This window comes from Mauremys reevesii, linkage group 8 (assembly GCF_016161935.1).
Source record: "Mauremys reevesii isolate NIE-2019 linkage group 8, ASM1616193v1, whole genome shotgun sequence".
Classification (NCBI taxonomy): domain Eukaryota; kingdom Metazoa; phylum Chordata; order Testudines; family Geoemydidae; genus Mauremys; species Mauremys reevesii.
In genome coordinates, this window is record NC_052630.1 from 104,522,445 (window position 1) to 104,545,915 (window position 23,471).

General features: G+C 43.9%; 1 protein-coding gene across 6 annotated transcripts in view; it reads left to right on the forward strand.

The window, feature by feature from the left end:
* The window catches only part of LOC120370714 (phosphatidylinositol 3-kinase regulatory subunit gamma), a 393,090-nt gene that overhangs the window by 346,239 nt on the left and 23,380 nt on the right, over window positions 1-23,471 (forward strand). Inside the window, exon 2 of one of the 6 annotated variants that reach the window (XM_039485804.1) lies at window positions 9,530-9,640. The exons of 4 other annotated variants lie outside the window; for them this stretch is intronic. In XM_039485804.1, coding sequence (XP_039341738.1) covers window positions 9,530-9,640 — 111 coding nt within the window. Of the gene's footprint in view, window positions 1-1,057; window positions 1,080-9,529; window positions 9,641-23,471 lie in introns of those variants that run through there. One more of the 6 variants, XM_039485806.1, reaches the window with a different exon arrangement.

Genomic DNA, 23,471 nt, shown 5'->3' on the forward strand with positions numbered 1-23,471 from the left:
CAGCGGACCTCCCGCAGGCATGACTGCGGAGGGAACGCTCCTCCCGCGGCTCGGGCCAGGACCGCCCAGAGGATTCCGGGGGCCCGGGGTCTTCGGCGGCGGGTCCCGCTTCGGCGGTAATTCGGTGGCGGGGGGGCTCCCCGCCGCGGGCCTTCGGGGCACTTCGGCGGGGGGTCCCGGAACGGAAGGGGCCCCCCGCCGCCGAAGACCGGGCTGCGCTTCGATGGCGCCGGGTCCCGCTTCTCCCCACCCGCCCGGCCCTGGCCGCCGCTTCTCCCCGCTTCTCCATCCCCCGCCTGGCCCGGCCCCGGCCCCCGCTTCTCCCCCCCCGGCCCCGGCTTCTCCATCCCCACCGCCTGGCCCCGGCCGCCGCTTCTCCCCGGCTTCTCCATCCCCTGGCCCCGGCCGCCGCCTGGCCCCGGCCGTCGCTTCTCCATCCCCGGCTTCTCCATCCCCGCCCGGCCCCGGCCGCCGCTTCCCCCCTGCCTGGCCCCGGCCGCCGCTTCTCCATCCCCCCCGCCCCGGCTTCTCCATCTCCCCGCCTGGCCCCGGCCCCCGCTTCTCCATCCCCTTCCGGCCCCGGCCCCCGCTTCTGGCCCCGGCTTCTCCCCGGCCCCGGCCTCGGCCTCTTACCGAGCGCGTCGCCGGCAGGGCCTGAGCTCCGTCCCGCTCAGAGCCGCGTGGTGAGGGGGCGGGGCTGTGAGCTCCACGCCGAGCGGAGGCAGCTGCCCCGCCCCCTCCCCACGGCGCTCGGGGCGGGGCTCAGGGGCTCGGCCGGAGTCTCGGCGCTTGATGCGCCGAGGCTCCCGGAGAGGGGCGGAGGCGGGAGCCTCCGCTCTTCTCTTGGGGGCCCCTGCGGAGCCCGGGGCAAATTGCCCCCTTTGCCCCCCCCTCTGGGCGGCCCTGCGGCTCGGATAGACCTCCCGCAGGCATGGGTCGGTTCGCGGCCGGGTTTGTAAGAGGCCGCGGACCGGGGGTTGGGGACCCCTGCTTTAGAGGGTAGTAGAAAACCGCGGGAGGGAGGGGAGAGACCGTTCCCCCTTTTTCCTCTCCATGTTCCCTTTCGTTCATTGTTGAAGGTGATGAATTTGCTGATCAGTTCCCATGCAATGGTTCTTTTAGGTATCTTTACCTGCGTGTCTTTTGTGGAGCCTGTAATCCTTTCACATTCTCTAGGTTTCTTTTGTTTTAAATATTTTAATTAAATGTCAGTTTAATAGTTTCCAGGATCTGGCAGATTTTATTCTCTCTAATCCTAGACCTGCACTGATTATTTTTTTTAAATGCAATTTCTGGGAGAAAACTCCTTGCTACTTTAGTCATGTTTAATAAGGGTATTGTACGGAAGGTTTAAATGCAACTTTTTCTAGAAATGGTGTCTCCAAAGTGTATTGTCCCAAGTTTGCCTGGGGTAGAGGGCTTTTCTTTTGTGTCTGTTAGGGAGGAGTGAGTGGGAAGTGTGGGGGAGAGGGCTGATAAATCAGAGGAGGAAAGTTGGTTACATTTTTTCATTAAACTTACTAGAATTCATAATTTGATTACAGAATGAATGCTTTTTATAGCTGTATGAGAGCAGCCTTAATAATCAGGGGGACTTCATGCCTCTATTTTTGTTTTGCTCAGGATGTAAATGTCAAGGTCTGTGGTATGCAGAATAAATGGGCAGAGGAGACTTCCTTTATTGTATAAAAGCATATGTGCACGCGCATATTGTTGGAGAGGGCTAAAACAGAATTTTGGAAGAGTCTGTACTCAAAGTATATACTTGCATGTGACTTTATAATATAGTCTGTTACAGTAGAATGGACTGTTCTGTTTCTTTAGATATGTGGCTAATTAGATGATTTAAACTATTTCTTAATATTTTTGGCCTTAGCCATCTTCTCATGTAATTTTGATATTTTATCCAAAATAGATTTGATAGATTTTTTTTATTTAGAGAGTGCTGACCACCACGCATTTAAATTCTTGCATAGTTGACATATTCCTAAATGTCACTCTTGAAAGTTTAACAAAGTTCAGTGAAATCTGCTTCAGTTTACCTCTCAGTTGTTCCTTCATTACTAGATAGGAAATCATAATTTCAGTAAATATATCCCAATGTCTCATGTTAACAGCTAATGCATGCCCATCTGTAATAAAAAGGAACTTAGATGACCCCAAATCTTTTAGTGTTGGTATTACATTTTCAGATGGCCCTTGGAACAGCTCAGTGTGTGGCGGCTGCTAGCATATGAAAGTAAAATGTTAATTTCTGAAGTATGTAGGCCTATCTAGCTGAATTGGTCAGAAAATAGCTTTTTAATAGCCACTCCATAAATATTGCTGTGCAACCGAGCTATGAAACCTGTGCAGAGTAGGGGGTGTGTGTGTGTGTGTGTGTGTGTGTTTGTTTTAAAGCAGTGCTTCTGTAGTTAAGGTTGTCAGTATTTCTGTTCATGAAGCTTTATTTTCAGGGGTTCTAACTCTTTTTATGTACATTTTTAATTCTGGGGTGAAATTTAAGTATTAAGGACTCAATACTGTAAGGCGCTGAGAACCTCTTGGAAGGTTACACTCAGCATCTTAGAGGACCAACTCTTATTGTCCACCTAAGAATATGTAAGATGGCTTATGTGGGTATGTATAAAATTTGTAGCTAAGAGTTCAGGGAGGGGGAAGATGATGTTGGTTCAAGGGGTTTTCTTTATCCACAGTATGATACAATTCATTTAAGGGGCTGGAATTTTTCATTTTCCAGGAGTGGTTGTTTAAATCCCCTTGTTAAATTATGTAATCTAGACATTTTGGGCCAAAGTGACTGGAATTGCCCTCATTTACACTAGAACTGAATTTGACTCATTTCCAATAAAAAGTTGATGATGCTTTTTAGTGCAAAATTTGTGTCTGCCCAGCAACCCATATTTGTGAGTAGTTGAGATACTGTTTGAATAGCCTACAGACTAACAAGATACATGGGAAATCATAAAGCCTCTAAAGGAGGTGATAAGTCTATTGGCTCTCCTCATGCAGTTCTGGAAACAATGTTGGCCTTCACACCCTAGACTAGAATATTGACACTTATTGACAGTAGGCCCCCAGTGGCTTCAGTCTAGGAGCAGACTCTTGGTTACAGTCTAGTGTCTCTAGTTCAGATACAAATAAAGGCAAGGAGAGTCTAATGTGCAGTGTCACCTTTAACCTCAAACTCAGGCAATTTCACATAGTTATTGCAGGGGCCTCGTTAGGTTTGTATGTATGCAGTTGCCTGTATATAGATGTATATGGCACATTAGGTAGACCTAAATTCCTCAGGGCAGAGACCTGGTTTTCTATCTTCTAAATATGCTAAGTGTCAAGGCTCAAATAAGTCACAAAGAAAAAAGCTGCTCCTGCTCCTGTTGAAAACCATGGAACTTTATTTGTTGATTTTTTTTCAATGGAAGCAGCATCAGGATTATAAGCATATGCTAACTTGTTTAAATTTTTGTCCTTTATTACCTAAACACTGGAGTGGGATGGTCTGTTTTTACATAGATTATGGTAAATTCAGTCCATAGTTCTAATACATCCTCTTTAAAACATGTTTTAAAATAATTATATAGAGCTAGCATTGTAATTAAAGTTGTAGCAGGAAAGTGACTTCTGCTTTCTTACAACACTTTTCCCTCTCCTTGCTTTTTCTTGGCATGATAATGTGTAGTAAAATGGATTACTGGCATAATGTGGCTCTAGTATTTGTATGTGGTTTGTGACTCTGTGAATTGTATTAGGTGGAAGACCAGAACATCTTCAGTGGTTGTGAAGACAAAACTAACCTTCAATTGCATGTAATAATGAAAACAAACAATCTGTAGTTCATGCACTACTAGTTTTTTCTAATCAGGATTAACATAGACAGATGCTTGCATCACAATATTCTAATATTAGAATAACTCTAATAAACAATGTTTGGATTAATCTGTAACTTAAGTTCTGATAACCGTAACTTGATCACAGTTCTGAGACTTAGCACCTGAAAAGACAGCGATTCTCACAAATATGTTACTGCATTTAACATAGCTGTATTTAACCACATAGTTGTCCAGGTTTGTAACAATGAACTACTGGCTGTAACGTAAAGGTTTTTTTAACAGGGGATCTTGGATTGATTTCAGAGATCATCTGAGTGCAACTTGGAACTGTAGAACATTAAATCTTGATTACCTGCTTAGGTGCCCCATCACTTCTAGTTAATAGGACTTAGAACTACTTCCACACCCACCCACCCCCTTTTGGTTTTTGTCCAGCATGTGTTGTCCTCATTTATTTTACCACCAATTTATCTGATCTGTAAAGTTCCGAGAGGAGAATTTATTCTGTCACAGTGCAATGAAAATCAATAAAAATATAATATTTGGCTATGAAATATAGATGTTGGCAGAGATCCTTGGTTTATTTACAAATTAGATATTAGTCAGCTTCTTTTGTGTGCATTAGAAACAAAACTACAAAACCACAAGTTTAAAGAAGTTTTGCTGATGTGCAACGGGATCTATCTGCTGATCTGGCTTATAATAGTAACTCATTCTCCTAATGCAATGTTAAAGGGATGCTTAAAGGCTGGTAGGCCCAAATTTGACTAACTCTTCTCTCCCCCCCCCCCCCATTTTCTTTTTGCGTGTCTGTTTGCAAAGTCCGTAACACTACAAGCTTGTCTACACATACAGCACTGCAGTGGCGCAGCTGCACCAAAGCAGCTGTAGTGCTTAGTGAAGACGCTACCTACACCAACAGAAGAAGTCTGAGAGGTGGTAGCTATGTCAATGGGAGACGCCCTCCTGTCAACATAGCGCTGTCTACACCAGGAGTTTGATTGGTATAACTGCATTGCTCGGGTTTGGAAAATCAACACCCCTGAGTGACATTAGTTAAGTCTGTGTAGACCAAGCCTACATTTTAAAAAATCAGTGGTTTAAAAAGGCTCAACAAACTGTACAATAATAAGCAGTATGCTCACATGATGAAGAGGACAGTTAATCCAGAAGGAACATATATTTGAGTTTTGACTAGTCTTAGGATGATAGTGCCCTTTTAAGTGGTGGTTGCAATTAATCTAAAAAATATTCGCTTTCTGACTGCTTAACATATGTACACTGAAAACTGTAGACCTGTTCTGCTCCTTTTGAGGTCAAGGGCAAAATTCCCTCTGATTTTGAATTAGTGCAGTGTCAGACTCTACATGTAGTAGATACAATTTAGAATTACAATTGAAGGTGGCTCCTCAAACTTGGTTGGTGTTCATTGGCAGCCAGATGCTGGTGAACAGGACCGGCTTTAGGAACTGCGGGGCCCGATTAAAGACCCGGCGGCGGTCCGGGACTTCAGCAGCGGAGGGTCCTTCACTCGCTCCGGGTCTCCTGTGGCACTGAAGGACCCCCTGCTGCCGAAATGCCGCCAAAGACCCGGAGTGAGTGAAGGACCCCCCCCCCCTCCGCCACCGAAGTGCTGCCGAAGACCCGGACCACTGCTGGGTGAGTAAAAAATATTAAGAAATTTAAAAGGTGGTGCAGGGCCCAAATCAGGGGAATCGGCCTAAAGCCGGCCCTGCTGGTGAATGACATGGCAGAAGAATCTAGATAAAATTTGTTTTGTGGTTACCAGGGATAGGACAGATACAGGTTGTTAATAAATTCTCAGTACTCTACTATTCTTAATTTTCTTGTATCTAAGTTGATTCAGACATTTTTTTATTATTATTGGATCAGTTCTGCTCTTACACCCTTGCAAAAGTGAATTAAAACCATTGACTTCATTTCACTTCTATATGTGTGGAATAAATCCCCTGAAGAACAGATTCTTATTTTATTTATTTATTTATTTTATTGGATCAAAATAATTTGTGTATGTTTAAAATTGCAGAGAAAAGAAACTTAAAACAAACAGGACTTTGTTTTTCTTCCTCTGTAGAGAAAGTAGAGCTTGCACAAATCACTTCTTTGGCATGGCACACAGAGTGAATAGGGTTCAATAGATGACTTGTATATTTAACAACTTTTTATGAAATAAGAAACTTGGATTCAAGCTATTTAGCTTTAAACTGTTTTTGGGGGGGGGAGTTGTGAGATGTCTGGGGTCTTCGTTATACCTAGACTTCTTCCACCAGTTTTGACTTAATGACTGCTATAATGAGTTCCTTGCCTTTTTAAAATCGTTGCATGACTGACTCTTGCATTCCACTTCTTCTTAGTTCTCATTTTTGGTGGCCCTAAATATTAGGGAATGTCACTCTTCATCTGTCAGTGAAGTGCATTAATTCAGACTTATTTTGCAGGCTAGGAGAAGTATCCTTATTGCTACAAAATTAGATTACACTTTGTTCTGGAGCACAGTGCTCGAAAAATGTGAGACTCCTGCAAGCCGGGGGTTGGTATAAAATGTGGAGAAATGCCCTAATGAGGAGCCTTGCCCCCCACCTGTCTGTCTATCTGGGTGTGGGGTTTGTTTTATTTGTTCTTGAATGCGATCCCTGGAACCTGTCTGCGAGGCTTCATCTTGTATATCACCCTCTGACTAGTAAGTGCCCAACTACCTGCTACCTTTTCTGCTTCAAAGGAACCTTCTCTTGGAGTCTCTTTTGCTGCTGAACATAGTTATCCCAAGCACTAGCTGTAGAGTCAGAGTCTTGTCAGTTTCATTGTTTCCCACAAGGTCCTGAATAGGAGTAGTGAAATTGGCCAGTTTTGTTAATTTAACTTTGTGCCTACAGCTTGCGGATGCTGAGCAACAACAGAGACATTGGCTGCAGACTCATGAAGAAAACCTACTAAATGCAAACCAGTGTTGTCTTATCTTTGCAACCATAAGACAGTGACTCTTTTTTCAAAAATAAGCTTAAATTCTTCAGAAATAGACTCTGTATAATGGACCACTCTTCACTTCTTGGGTGAGTGGGATTTTTTTTTAAGCTGTGACGTTTTAAGCTGGGGTAGTCCTTCTCCCCCAGTCCAAATTTCTTGGCCAAGGTATGGTCAAGGCCCAGACTCCAGAGAAACATTTTTCACACTGCAATAACAATTATGATGATAATAAGTAGGAAATAGGATTTTGCAGTCTGTTCAAAAGAATCTGGTGGTCTGGATTTGGCCTGTGGTCTGCCTATTGTCTACCCTTGTTTTAAGCTATAAAGTTAAAATATAGGCTATGTGTAAGATAAATTATGTTGTGCTTCCATACCTACTAGGTCTTGCATAAGCTCTTGTTGACCAGCTGCTATTTGGTGTTTTAAGGAATTTCAGTTTCATGAGCATTTCTCTCTGGATGATCTTGGATACCTGCTTTATTTTGTTAAGATTTATTAATGCTAGATGAAGTATTGAACTTCTGACAATGCACATAATGAATCTGCATGATTTGAAAAACACCATTTTCCTGTTTTTAAAAACAATTGTGCGACAAGATGTGGAATTCTTTTTCTCTTCCTTAACTAACTTCTATATATCTGAGGTGCGATTCAGTTTTTAAATATTTGTGAACCCTTAAAACTGAAATATGATTTCCCTTTCTGTAAAATATTAGAAATTAAAAGGGTACTGAAATTTATACGTTCCTCACCATGAAATCTTTCAGAGACAAAGATAAAAATATTGAAGTGTTGCAGAATTAAAACACTTCAGTGAACTAGAATTGCAAGTAGGAAGAAATCTGATGTGATGGTGTAGTAACTTGACTGACCAGAATTCCTATGCTCAAGTCGCATTTTCTTTCTCCTAATCAGTAATATCCTGAGGCAAACTCTCATTGAAGACAACAGAAATCTTGTCTACATAAGGACCTCGATCTTCAGCCTATAGTGATGCATGTGTCTATGTGCAACACTTCCATTACTTTTTTATTTTATTGTTAAACAGACCAACAGAGTCTGTGAAATAGGTGTTTAACACTGCTCAGGTTGCAGCTGGTGAATGCAGTATTCTTGCTGTTAATGTATATTGGTTGTAATAGTTAGGCATTCGTTTTAGAAATGTTTATTGGCACCCATTACTAAAGCAGCAGGGTGCCTTACATCATCTCATGTTGATTGTTTCAGTGAGTCATTTCTCTTTGTTTCTTCCTTTAGCGTTGTTGGACAGGGGCATGAATAATAACTTCATTGGTATTTCTCTGTATGCATTACTGTTTGAGGTTTAGGTTTTTCCTGATATAAAAAGTGTAGAAGACAAGCTGGATGTGGGTGCTATGTTGAAGCAGGTTGTTATTAAAGGAGGCCAGAATTTCACCAAAAGGTATATATCCATTTGATTATTTGAGAAGTCCCTGCTTATATCTTTCTTTGAAGAGCAGATTTTATAATCTGTCTGAAAAGTCATTTATACAATATTTTCATAGGTGGCATTGAATCTTTTGGCTGCTTTTTATCTTCTATCTAATGGGCTCATCATCAAAATATCTAGATGCCAAATTAAGATTTGCACCATTGCTATGTAACCAAGGACCATCTTATGATGTATGCTGCATTTTCAATGGCTCGTTCTTGGGCTGGTTTGGGGGAGGGAATGGGGGAGTCATTCCCAAAAAGCAATGGGGAAGTGTGTGTGGTTTTGGGATGGGGGGCTAATCTTAAGAATAATGCATTGGAATATATTAACATCTAGCAAAAGTGCAGAAGAAGAAATAACTTTACTGTGTCTGAGAAGTCAAAATGCCAACTGAAATTTTCAGCACATATAAAATGTGTCTAGTTCAAAGAAAGCAGAGCACAATTAGTGCCCGTGCTACACTTCTTCTGTATCTAGCAACCGAGGTTGCATTTCTTCTGAACCAGCAGCTGTGGCCAATTAGTGTTCTTCAGACTCTTTTTGGCATATCAACTTATCCCTAGGAGCAATTCTCCATCCCCAACTTCAACAGAGTGGAGCTCAAATCAGTGAGGTGAGCTCTTCAGGCCTTCTTATCCTGTTCAGTTGTTTATCATATAGCCTTACCAATAGACCAGCAATGGGGGAATGAGACAGGAATGGAACCCCATATGGAATAAGCCGTTTGCTGCTGTCATGGGAGGAGATATAATAAAATCTGTTGCAGAGCAACACACATTAGAGTGAGGAGAACATGCCTAGGAAGAGTCACAGTAGTACCAGGAGAATGGACTCAAAGACAATAGATATTCAACTTGAGTCACCAGATGGAGTTAGCTGAACTTGTTCCTTTTGGTCCTAAGAGAAAATACAGACCCTTTGTATTGCCATCACTATCAAAGGCCAGCACTCTAAAAATAGAAACTTTATCTCCTTCACATGGAACCCCATTCTTGTCCTGGGTGGTTCTCAGACTTCATGCTTCCCTTAAATTCCAGACTTGTTCACCCAGGGCTAGCTTTTCATCTTGATCTAAACAGACTAGTATCAAAAGTTTTGAATAGTGTTAGTGTCTCTTGACCTGTATTTTGTTCTATGTAAATTCAGAAGATGCCAAGAGTGTTTACTGCATTTGAGGGATATTTATCTAATGGTATGAAAATAGGGATGTTTGACTGTCTAATGGAAGATTGAAAAACCTCTCTTTCTTGCAGGAAAGTTACAAAAAGCTTTGCTTCAGGTACCCTCTGGATTTCAAGAGGTAGGATTCAGAGTCAACCAGTCGGTTCTCACCTGTGACAGGGTTCCAGTGGGTGACGTCCATGGTCAGTAGTCCCTCCTCGGAGTTAATGCCTGGTGTGTGCGGTTACTACACTTTTTGACCCTCTAGGGAAAGTAGTCTTCTTTCCCCACCATCCTCCTTGTCCACTGAAAGTGACTTTCTTGGTGGGTGTCTACAGCTAGGAGAATGAACAAAATAGTTACTTTGGCCTACATACTCACTTCTTTCCTCCTCACAGGGAAATTTTAATTCCTAAAATTGCACTTCACACACACACACACACACACACACACACACACACACACACACACACACACACACACACACACACACACACACACACACACACACACCTGTACGCCCTAGCTTTGGTCCAGAAATGTCAGTTGGGTCAAGAAAGCCATGATGATAATTATATGACCCAAGGACTTGCGGTCATCTGAGGTTTTGTGACTTAAGAGGGATGTAAGAAGTATTGTGGCATCTGCCTATTTAGCAAGGTAGATCAGGAGTTGTATTTTTGGGATCCTTATCCTTTTTGGTGACTAACTTGTAAACTTTTCTGCATTGTGTATCCACCATCCTGGAACAATCCTCCTGATGTAAAGTTGGTTAGTGCAGAGAAAGTTAATAATCGCTGCACTAACAGTTCGAGCTAATTAAGCGTACCTTGTAGAAAATTAACTTTCCTTGGATGTTCTGCAAATCTATAGAAGAATACATTGTCATAAATTTGCTTGGCAGAATTAGATTTTTTTAAATATATTGCGTCTATATAAATCCATGGTATGCCCACATCTTGAATATTGCATGCCAATGTGATTGCCCCATCTCAAAAAAGGTGAACTGGAAAAGGTACAGAAAAGGGCAACAAAAATGAGTAGGGGTATGGAACAGCTTGCATATGCAGACAGATTAATAAGACTAGATGACAGAACGAGGAGTAATGGTCTCAAGTTGCAGTGGGGAGATTTAGGTTGAATGTTAGGAAAAACTTTTTCACTAGGAGGGTGGTGAAGCACTGGAATGGGTTACCTAGGGAGGTGGTGGAATCGCCCTCCTTAGAGGTTTTTACACTCAGGCTTGACAAACCCCATGGCTGGAATGATTTAGTTGGGGATTGGTCCTGCTTTGACAGGGGGTTGGACTAGATGACTTCCTGAGGTCCCTTCCAACTCTGATATTCTATGAAATTACCAAATTAAATTAATAGGCAGAAGTTTTAAACACAATGCACAGTCAGCCTGTGGAACTCTTTGCCAGCAGATGATGTGAAGGCTTTAACAGGGTTTAAATAAAGAACTAGAGAAGTTCATGGAGGATAGGTCCATCAATGGCTATTAGCCAGGGTGGGCAGGGATGCAAAACCATGTTCTGAAATGTCCCTACACTCCATTTGCCAGAAGCTAGGAATAGGTGACGGGATGGATCACTTGATAATTACCTGTTCTCTTTATTCCCTCTGAATCACCTGGCATTGGCCACTGTCGAAAGACAGGATACTATCCTAGGTCTGATCCAGTATGGCCATTCTTATGTTCCTATGTTCTTAACTTTGATAGATAATTATAGATTTTTATTTTAGAACACTTTTGTGTTTATCAATTAAAATGTTCAGTTGTGGGAAATTGGAGAGTCGGGGAGTCAGACTGTAATTACTGAATGGCAGATGTTGAGTTTCAAAAAGTTAAAGCCTTGTAATTGTTAAAACATAAATTGTCAACATATACAAAGTACACCTCTGACACAATATAACACAAATGTGGATTATAATGCGGTAAAGCAGTGCTCCGGCAGGGCGGGGCTGCTCACTCTGGTGGATCAAAGCAAGTTCAATATAACACGGTAAGATTGTTTTGGCTCCCGAGGACAGCGTTATATCGAGGTAGAGGTGTAAGTAGCCTTAAATTAAGCTCTAAGTTCTCAAACAGGCAAATAGTCAAAATTTACAGAGAGCATTTTTCTTATCTGTGAAAATATTTATCAGTTTTTGTATGTGCAATGCAATCGACATTTACCAATTATCTAATCCTTCCAAGTCTGGTAATAAGGTAATGTAGTTTTATATTTGCTGTTTTACTTGGTCTCAGCAGATATGAAACAGATTGTTGAAGTGCTAATAAGAATGCTGCTTGGGGGGGGGGGGGGGGGGAAGTTGCCCTATTCAATCTAATTAATCATTTTAGCTTTATAACCTAGATGCAAGCAATTAACATATTACTTTCCTTACATATTTTATAAGTCAACACGTTCATTCTTTGTAGCTTTGCTAGAGTTAGTGGAATTACTGCATCGGTAAATTTGGTCTGTTGTAATGAACTGACTGTGTACAGTATGTGTATCCCTGATCTCTCTAGGATGGAATCAGAATAGTTTATGTACAGTGGCACTATATTGCGGAGGAAGATTCTCTTAGTAAAATGGTATGCTAAAGGCCTGTACTTTGGAAATGTATTTAAATCTTCCTGCTTCAAATGTGAAGTTTCAAGTGGCTGTGACGTTCTATAGGGAGACAATCATGATGCCTTTGTGCCACCCAGGACAACTTTGCTCTGCACTATCCTCCCACCTGGCCTTCAATGGAGGTAGAAAGGGGCATGGCTGCAGCACTGCAGCCATATCCTTAGCTGATATCCCTGAGGCTGCTCTAAACTCCTGCTGCAGGAATTATGTGCAGCTCCTTGATCCTCAGCTGAGTGAATTGGGGGATAGCTGAAAATCTAGCCCTCCAGCTTCAGTTGCATTTATACCAGTGTAAATGAAAGAAGAATGAGGACTTTCTTTCTTTTGCATAGTAAACACCTTTAGCGCTTTGCCAATGAACATATGAAAACAATTTTCACAATTTGCTCACCCAAGGGGTTTAAGTGGGGTGGAGGAAACTTTACCCTGGTTTAATGACGACAGTCATATTACAGTTGTTAACTTTGAAAATTGAATGCTGTGGTGATGGACATAGCATAAGAATCTGAACATATCTAACAAAAAAACTTTGTTGTGAAGCAGTTTGACTTGTTATACACAACATGCCTGACAAACCCACAAAAGCAAGAAAACAAAGTTGAGCCACCCTCCATAATTTTTGTTCCTCTGCCCACTATACATCTTAACTCTAGTCTGACTTTTACTGTTCTGCATTCACACCTTTACCATGTTGTTTTTTCTCCCAATAGTAGTAGTTGTGAATGCTTGGCCTAGAAGTTGGCTGTGTTGGAAGAGAGTAATTTGGTAAAAGGTTTCATGGAAGACTGGCATCTCTAGATGGGCAAAGTTAAGGTTGTGGTGCATGGTCTGTGGTATCTATGGTAAAGTGGATGGAGAAGTAGAGGGTATCTACTATTGAATGGCTTACCTACACGTTACCTTGCTTTTGGGGAGCTGTATTTTGGTGTGGGAGGTTAACATCCCTGCTTCACAATGAAGTCTTGCGTATACACTTCCTAATACTGAATTGGGGATGGGGACTTGGCATGGGGTTGGATAGAATCTGTGTTGGATAGAATCACAGTGGCTGACAGAATATTTTCTGTCAATAGCTGTGCATGAAGCCTTGTGTCAGGAGGTGCACAAGAACCCTTCTGTTACAGGTTACAAATTTCTAACAAAAGTTAGGTTTCCTCCTTTTTGCCCCACAGTCTTTCTCGCTTGATAACATAGCACATAAGCATTAAATTATGCCATGAATAACGGCTAAAAATTACCCTAAACACAACTTTGAATAAAGAAACAATTTGTTGCACCAGAGCTACTCAAGATACACTTCTCTATCAAGTTTTGTGTAGATTGGTAAATGAAAAATGTAGGCCTGCCAAAGAAAATTTTCATTGAGATGTATTAAAAGTAATGAAAACAAAGCAAGCAAAAACTATATAGAATATTCAGATGGCATAAAATAACCTGGTGTGGAATTTCACACCACCCTCATCTACTTTTAGAGAGGAATTTGTCCTGTTATAAGCCCACTTGAAAATATAGTTCTCACTATAAAGTAGCTAGGTGCTTCCACAATAATGGCACTACCTTATACAACATTGCATTATGATTCCCAGAATATTAATCGTCTCGAACCTAGAACTCAGCTAGGGATCCATTGATCTGTTGCGATCCACTTGCCCTAAAATGTATTGGGTGAGGTGTGGTGGGTGGGAGGTAGCAGCATTCATATTTGGGGGTTACCAAAAGAAAGGATCGTTTAAAAACAAAAACCCTCAGATGACTTCACAAAAGTGCTGTGTCCCACAATTGACTCCAGCCTACTGCTTGGGAGCCATGATTCTGCAAGTTAGGGTATGTCTACTCTACGGGATTACTCCGAATTTACAGAATTCGATTTTTGGGCAACCGATTGTATAAAGTTGAGTGCATGCGGCCACACTAAGCACATTAATTCAGCGGTGTGCGTCCATGTACCGAGGTTAGCGTCGACTTCCGGAGCGTTGCACTGTGGGTAGCTATCCCATAGCTATCCTGTAGTTCCCGCAGTCTCCCCCACCCATTGGAATTCTGGGTTGAGATCCCAATGCCTGATGGGGCAAAAAACATTGTCGCTGGTGGTTCTGGGTACAGCTCACCCCTCCCTCCGTGAAAGCAATGGCAGACAACTGTTTCATGCCTTTTTTCCTGGATGAACTGTGGAGATGCCATACCACAGCAAGCATGGAGCCCGCTCAACTCAAGACAGCAGTCATGAACATTGTAAACACCTCGCGCATTATCGTGCAGTTTATGCTGAACCAGGATCTGAAAAACCAGGCGAGGAGGAGGCGGCTATGGCAGCGCGGTGACAAGAGTGATGAGGACATGGGCACAGAATTCTCTCAATCTGCGGGCCTCGGCGCTTTGAAGATCATGCTATTAATGGGGCAGGTTCTAGCCATGGAACGCTGATTTTTGGGCCCGGAAAACAAGCACAGACTGGTGGGAGCTCATAGTGTTGCAGGTGTGGGACAATTCCCAGTGGCTGCGAAACTTTCGCATGCGTAAGGGCACTTTCATGGAACTTTGACTTGCTTTCCCCTGCCCTGAAGTGCCAGAATACCAAGATGAGAGCAGCCCTCACAGTTGAGAAGCGAGTGGCAATAGCCCTGTGGAAGCGTGCAACTTCAGACAGCTACCGGTCAGTTGGGAATCAATTTTGGAGTGGGCAAATCTGCAGTGGGGTTTGCTGTGATGCAAGTAGCCAAAGCAATCACTGAGCTGCTGCTACCAAAGGTAGCGACTCTGAGAAATGTGCAGGTCATAGTGGATGGCTTTGTTGCAATGGGATTCCCTAACTGTGGTGGGGTGATAGATGGAACCCATATCCCTATCTCGGCATCGGAGCGCCAGAGCAGCCAGTACCCGAGCCGCGGGACGAGCACTCCCTCCGCAGGCATGACCGGTCCCTGGTCCTGAAAAGGTTGGGGACCCCTGCTCTAGAGCATGTCAGTTTGATCATGCAGCAGCCCCAGCTTTGCATCCTGCCACCTCTCATCTCGAGTGTCTCTCCTCTCCTCACGTTCGTCCCTCATGGCCTCATGTTCACTGGCAGCTTTCCTGTACTGGGATAGGGTGACCTTCCACTCATTCAGATGAGCTCTTTCATTTTGGGTTGCTTCCATGATTTCCAAGAACATTTTGTCTCGTGTCCGTTTTTTTGCCACCTTATCTGAGAGAGCCTTTGGGACGGGGGAGGGAGGCTTGAAAAATTTGCAGCTGTGAGAGGGAGGGGAAAAAGGGAGAGAAGTATTTAAAAAGATAAATTTTACAGAAAAATGCTTATACTCTTTCACGGTGAACAACACTATTCACATTACATATCACATGTGATTTCAGTACAAGGTCGCATTTTGCATCTTAATATTGAGTGCCTGCAGCTTTGGTGTTAGAGATCACAGACGCAGATCCGGGCAACAGAATTTGGCTTGCATGCGGCCATGGTAAGCCATTGTCTTTCGGCTTCTGCAGCCTTCATAAAAGCAGCGCTCTCCTTTCCCACATGCCAAGCAAAGCCCGTTGAATGCTGCGGTTTTTCTGTTAACGTGCAGCAGCAGAAACCAAACTAAACTCCTCCCCCCCATATCCAATTCTCTGGGATGATCGCTTTATTTCCCGCATGGCTGGTATCAGGGAAGATCCCTGCTAGCCAAATGTGAAAAGTTCAGCACCAATGCCCCCCACCCCTCTGCCGCTTGGCTAACTGCAGGGAAGGATTTCTTTTCAGCCACAGGCAAACAGCCCAGTAGGAACGGCCACCTCTGTCCCCTTAATTAAATTCCAGTATTTCAACCAGGTTACCATAAACGATATTACTCTCCTGAGGATCACACAGTGAGATAGAGAACGGATGTTGCTTGAATGCCAGCAAACACCGGGACCATACGCTGCCAGGCTTTGTCATGCAATGATACCAGATTACTTGCTACTAGCATGGTGTGGTCAAGTGTCCTACCATGGAGGACAAAATAAGGCTGCAGTGCCCAGAAACCTTCTGCAAAGGCTTTTGGAGTACCTCCAGGAGAGCTTCATGGAGATGTCCCTGGAGGATTTCCACTCCATCCCCAGACACGTTAACAGACTTTTCTAGTAGCTGTACTGGCCGTGAATGCATCCCAAGTCCTCAGGGCAAATTAATCATTAAAAAACGCTTGCTTTTAAACAGTTTTATATTTACAAAGGTACACTCACCAGATGTCCCTTCCATGGCTTCATGGACTGGGATGCTGCCTTGGGAGGGTACTTTATTCAGGCTGGAAAGGATCCTGGCTGTTGGGGAGACTGGAGTGCTGTGTGCTCTCCGCAAGCTCATCCTCCTCATCGTCATCTTCCCCGTCCGCAGAATCCTCAGCCATGGCTGAGATTACCCCCTCCTCGGAATCCATGGTCAGAGGTGGGGTAGTGGTGGCGGCCCCCCCTAGAATTGCATGCAGCTCAGCGTAGAAGCGGCATGTCTGCGGCTCTGACCCGGACCTTCCATTTGCTGCTTTGGTTTTCTGGTAGGTTTGTCTGAGCACCTTAACTTTCACGTGGCACTGTAGTGAGTCCCTATTGTGGCCTCTCTCCATCATGTCTTTTGAGATTTTTTTCAAATGTTTTGGCATGTCGTCGTTTGGAATGTAGTTCTGCTAGCACGGAATCCTCTCCCCATACAGCGATCAGATCCAGTACCTCCCGTACGGTCCATGCTGGAGCTCTTTTTCGATTCTCAGACTGCATGGTAACCTGTGCTGATCAGCTCTTCACGCTGGGCAAACAGAAAATGAAATTCAAAAGTTCGCAGGGCTTTTCCTGTCTACCGGACCAGTGCATCAGAGTTCAGATTGCTGTCTAAAGTGGTCACAATGGTGCACTGTGGGATAGCTCCCGGAGTCCAATACCGTCGAATTGCGGCCACACTAACCCTAATTCAAAATGGCAATGTTGATTTTCAGCACTACTCCCCTTGTTGGGGAGGAGTACAGAAATCGATTTTAAGAGCCCTTTATATCGAAGTAAAGGGCTTAGTTGTGTGCACAGGTGCAGGGTTAATTCAATTTAACGCTGCTAAATTCGACATAAACTCGTAGTGTAGACCAGGCCTTAGTCTTGCAGTTGAGTGCTTTTCTGTACTTCCCATTGTAAATCCTATGACCCTAGGAAAATCCTAGAAGAAAGGTTCAGTAATGCAGACGTTCTTAGTCTAATTGGCATCTGTCTCAGAAGCTTAAATTAAAGTTTAATTTACTGTAGACTTTTCTCTAACATGCTAATACTCAATTGATTCTCTGGCTGCAGTATGTGATAGAACTAGATGCCACTTGGTGATCTAGCATTATGAAAATCAACACATTTGCTTTTTCTTGGGGGAAGCCACTTTTATCACAGACCATAACTCCTGAATTAGTTCTGGCTAAAAAATTCCACGTTTTGGTTCTTTAGATTTATAATTGTTGTTTTGTGGTGTGTGTGTGTGGTTTTTTTAAATTAAAGAAAACTTGCCCTTTTCATGCAAAAATGTTAAAAGGATATTAGCCTAAATGGATACTGGCTGTAACTTCAGTGAAGTATGTATATCACTAGTTATTTCAGGGATGAATATGGCCCATTGACTTAAAAGATTTAAATTCCCTTGTAAAGAGGGGGAGAATCAGGAAATGTTTAAAACTCAATAATATTTGGCCAGCATGCTTAGTTCCTTGGGCTGGCTTCGAACAAGATTTGATTTAAAGGTTTCTATTTGTATTGCATTTTGAGTAACATCTAAAAAAATCCCTATGCATTCAATGAAAAAGCATCAGAACTATAACTTTGCTGAAGTCTAATCTCTGTGCCTGCATTTCAGGAGAAGAAATTGTACTTCACTTCTGCAGAACAGCTCAGCCCAAACTACCTGCTGGAAATTGCATAGCTACATTCTGTGAGCTGACGTCATGCAACATACGATCCCAGTGCTTTGCTGCCATTGGCTGAAGTGCTGTCTCCATTCAGAAATTAGTTTTTTCCAACGGACTGATTTGGGTTTGGGGTTGAGTTTAGAAAGCAGGTTGTGAAGGAGCTTAGGGTTGTTAATGAGCAAACTTTAGCAAAACCATGCTAGTATAAAAAATGGCTCTTGCCTATGCCTGAGTAAGAGCCTGAAGAAAAGCTTTGTGTGGCTCGAAAGCTTGTCTCTCACCAACAGAAGCTGGTCCAATAAAAGATATTGCCTTTCCCACCCTGCAATGCGTGCTAGGCAGTCACTGAAGTCTGGATCTAATCTCAGTAACTCACTGATGCAGGGGAAGAAATGTCTTGTTCAGTTGCAGCCTTGGATTTTGGAAATGAGGTGTTAGTTAAAGCTGTTCTAAAGAATTTGTATGTGTTTTGTTTCCCTGGTGCTAACCATTTTCATGCTTTAATAAGAGAAATAGGAACAAAGCACTGTCATTTGAGAGCCGACTGCTTTCATGTCTAAGAAAAAAATAGTTTGTGACCCTGATTCTGATCTTACTGCAGCATAACTCAGTTGATTTAGTGGATTTACTCTTCTCTCTCACCAGTGTGAGATCAGATTTGTGCCCCAGGAATAGACTGGAAAGAGAGAGAGCTCCCTATTCAAGGAAGTTTTTTATTCTGCACACTCTACACTCCACAGTTTTCATTTCCTTTTTATCCTCACTTTATTGTAGGCTTTTAACTCAATGTTTTGTTTGTCAGGTGTAGTTTTATGAAACTAGACTTTAAGGTCCTTCACAAATTGGTATTGAAGGCTAAAGCCTTTTTTTTTATTTACTTTCCACACACACAGATCTACCACAGAAGTTCCTCTAGTTATACTGCTGTTAGTTGTCACCAGTATCCACCCACCGTTGTTTTAAGATCACTTATGTAATTCTGTAATTTATCACTGTACAAATGTCATAAAAGCATCAGTGTGTAGCTGCTTCACTACTCAATACATTTGGAGTAAAAGGCACTTGCTAAACCCATACATTAAAAGCCTCTATCCCATTGCTCATAGTTCTAGGTTGCAGAGCCTAAAATATTTTTACATTCAGCACTTTGTTCAGGTAGCTTCCAGTAGATTACAGTACTGTCAGGCTGAAAAAGTCAAACAAGAAATATTAAAGGATTTGGGCATTTAACCATATTACACAGTCTGGGTAAACTGATAGTGCAACTATTGAAATGAGTAGGGGTTGCAGGACCAGGCGCCAACTAACTTCAGTTGAATCCTTTGTGTGGCTGAGTTGCAGGGTTAGGTCCCAGGTTCTCTTGAAACAAAACACCCAGTCCTGCAAACACTTACACAATAGAACTACCTGCTTCACCTCAATGAGATGACTTTCCTGAAAAAAGGCTACCTCACATGAGTAAGAGTTTAGTGTTCTGCCCAAAGTCTGTTGCCTATCCGTTTTTCCTATGTTACGTATTTCACTCAAATTTTGCTTACTGTAGAATAATATCACCAAGCAGGCAAGCTTGTGATACTAAGAGCTGATGTTTATCTGTCATAGGGAAGAAGGAGAATCCCAAATCATAGCAGGGAGACTAGTGCAACATCTGCACAGTTGTACAGAGCTCTTTTGCTCCCCTGGAGTGCAGGGCTCATGTCAGCTCTTCGTTAAAGATCCCAGTGCTCTAAAATACTGGTTCTCAACTTTTCCAGACTATTGTACCCCAAGTTTCACCTCACTTAAAAACTACTTGCTTACAAAATCAGACATAAAAATACACGAGTGTCACAGCACACTATTACTGAAAACTTGCTGACTTTCTCATTTTTATCATTTAATTATAAAATAAATCAGTTGGAATATAAATATTGTACTTGTATTTCAGTGTGATACTTGAGCCTGTTTTTTACTTGAGCCTTGTCTGAAGCCTGAGCCTCAGGTGGCAGGGCTGACGCATGTAACTTAACTTCATGGTGCCCCAGGCAGTTGCTGTGCTTGCCACCCCCTAATGCTGGCCCTGTATTTGCAATCCCCCTAAACCTATCCCATGATCCCCAGCTGGGAGCTACAACCTTCAGATTGAGAAACACTGAACTTCCAGGGAGTTGAGTACCCATCTAGACCTTTTTGTACCCCCAGGAGTACACGTACCCCTCGCTGAGAACCATTGCTCTGAACAGAATAAAACTGCAAAATAGCTCCATAGTGCGCAAACAAGCAACATACCTAGCAGCCTGCAAAGATTAGGACCTCATCCTGCAAACCGTCCATGTGCAGAGGATCACATTCTAAAGGGCTGTCTACATGAAGACTTAGTTTGTGACAAGCTGGGGTGTGAATCTACCCCACACTTACTTGCCACACACTAAATGTCTATCCCACTTTGAAACAGGACTAGATTAAAAGCACGCTAGCAAACTGTTAGTGCATGTCAGCAGGGTGCTTATGGACAAGTAGTGCATGGCAAGCTAGTGCGAGGTAAATTCACATCCCAGCTTGCCACAAACTAAATGGTCTTTTAGAGGACCCCTAAGAAGAAGCTCTTTGTCATGCACAAACTTCCTCCCATGGCAGTTTTTTCCTCTTTGATGTAGCAGTACAGTATCAGTAACATCTGAAGTAATCAATGCTATGTAGAAAAACAATACACTTTCATGAAATTTTAACTGAGACACAGAAATGATACAAGTATCAGAGGGGTAGCCGTGTTAGTCTGGATCTGTAAAAGCAGCAATTCCAGTTAGCCCAATGGAATTGCACCCTCCTTATACAAGATCTGATATTGGTCCTCTAGACTCATGCACACCTGGACATTCCCAGCTGAACCGCAAAAAGAATCTGTATGCTGCAGCTTTAATATTAGTACCACAGAATGAATGCTACTATCTGAATCAGGTGCTTCGTCAGTAACTCCAGAGTGTGAACGTCTGGGTCAAGGTTCAGGTTAGTTTAGATTGGCTTGGTTGAGTACTTGCTGGTTTGTCCAAGAACTGTGAAGCTACTGTGTGTTGGATCCTCAACATGAAATGGCATTTGAAACTGCAGTTAGAGCACAGTTGTTGTTTTTTTCCAATGTGGGAGGTGTGGTTCAGAGGGGAACAGATGAATGGCTCTAAGCAATGCATCTCTCAATGTCAAGTCACTCTGCACTTGAACTAGAGATGACAATTTTTTGTTTCTAGCGATCATAATTGCATTCCTGCCTGACACCAGATTGCATGCACTTGCATTAAGAATTGCAGTCTTGCATTGCTATATTCAGTACTTTGTGAAGCACACCTTCTGGAGGCTGTGTAATCTAGGCCTGGGATCATGTGGTGTGTCTACACTGTAACAATAAACCCACAACAGTGAGTCTCAGAGCCTGGGTCAACTGACTTGGTCTTGCACTAAGGGGCTAAAAATAGCAGTGTAGATGTTCCTGCTCAGGCTTTGAGATCCAGCCCCCTCACCAGGTTTCAGAGTTCAAGCAGGAATGCCTGCTATTTTTAGCTCTGTACCAGGAGCCTGAGTCAGTTGACTAGGGTTCTGAGACTTGCTGCCATGGGTATGGTGTCCCTGTGTGCTGCAATGTAGATGTATCATGGAGAGTTGTGCTCCCTTGTAATATGGCCTCTACCCCTTGCAGTTCAAAGGGGAAGCTTGACAATTTAGGGCTAGACTGTGACTAGCCCAGCACCTGTTCACTCCCTTATTCCGCTCCTCATTCCCTATTGTATACCTAAGCATGGGGCAATGGTTGCATTCCTTGTGTTGCTAGTGAGGAGTGAAGTCTAGCTGAGGGCTTGGCTACACGCTGCAGCAGGCAGTGTGCAGTGCAGTGTGAAAACACAGCTCCCTCTGCGGCGCTGCAAAGCGCCAGTGTGTAGTCGCCCCCAGCGCAGAGCCAGTGCGCTGCAGCGCTGCTCCCTCCCAGCCCCAGCCAGCGTGCTCCCGCGCTGTGCGTTATTCCCCCAGGGAGGTGGGGAGTGGAGACAGGGACAGGGAGAGTTTCTCCAGCGCGCGGCGCTGCTTTGCTTAGCGCAGCAGCGCGCGCGCCAGCTTTGAAGTTTAAGTGTAGCCATAGCCTGAGATCCAGACTAGTACCCTCCTCTTTTCTTTCACCAGTCAGCAAAGTTGATCTGTCATAGGAGGGGGAGGGCACATTTACTCTTCAAAAGCTATGGCAATGGCCACAGTTCCTCTGAGAACTAGCTGTTACACAGCTGTACCCCCCCCCCCATTTCCTAAGTTGTGACCTAAGCCACAGTCAAGCCCTCAGTATTTTGCTTGGGGCGGTGAACAGTTAAATTATCCTAGTTATTGTGATTGTTGTCTTGACTCCTCTTACCAAGAACTGCCACTTCCTGTGAATTTCCCACTTGTTCCATTTAGAGACTGGATAGTTATTTTGGAGCCCAGCTCACTTCTTTTTGGCATATGGTGAACCAGTATAATGGGCTTTAATAATTATGAATTCCATACATTTTGGAGAAAAAACACATCCATACTCAAGCTGCCTGTTCTCTCCCATTAGCCATTGATGGGTTTCTGTAACACAGGGGTCGGCAACCTTTCAGAAGCAGTGTGCCGAGTCTTCATTTATTCACGCTAATTTATGGTTTCGGGTGCTGGTCATACATTTTAATGTTTTTTAGAAGGTCTCTCTCTATAAGTCTATACATTATATAACTAAACTAGTGTTGTATTGTAAAATAAACAAGGTTTTCAAAATGTTTAAGAAGCTTCATTTAAAATGAAATTAAAATGTTGATCTTACGCTGGCGGCCCGCTCAGCCCACTGCTAGTCTGGGGTTCTGTTCACCTAGGCCGGCAGCGGGCTGAGCGAGGCCTGTGGCCGGGACCCCGGCTGGCAAGGGTCTGTCAGCCTGAACCCAAGACCAGCAGCAGGCTGTGCGGGGCCGCGACCCAGAGGGCTGGGGGCAGAGGGCTGGAGGCTGGGTATGTGGGTGTCAGAGCAGAGGGGGACCTGGGTATGGGTGGGGGTTCTGGTGTCAGGGCTAGGGTTGGGGGGGGATGAAGGAGTCAAGCAGAGGGCTGGGTGTGTATGAGGGAGGTACAGGGCTCAGGGCAGGGACCTGAGGGGTGTGCAGGGCTCAGGGCAGAGGGCTTGGTGTGTGGGGGTGGGGGGGAGGTCAGGGCTCAGGGGAGAGGGCTGGGTGACTGCCCCCCTAAGAACTCCCAACTCCGCTGACTACCCTGTCCTGGGACCCCTGCCCCCCAGGACCCCACCCCCTATCTAAGCCTCCCTGTTCCTTGTCTTCGGACTGGATCCTATCCCCTACCTGTCCCCTGACTGCCCCGACCCTTATCCACACCCCAGTCCCCAGCCAGAGCGCCGGGACTCCCATGCCTATCCAACCACTCCCCGCCCCTGACAGGACCCCAAGAACTCCCGACCCATCCAACCCCCCCAACTCCCTGCCTGCGCCAACCCCTCTCCACACCCCTGCCTCGTGACAGCCCCCCCCAGAACTCCCC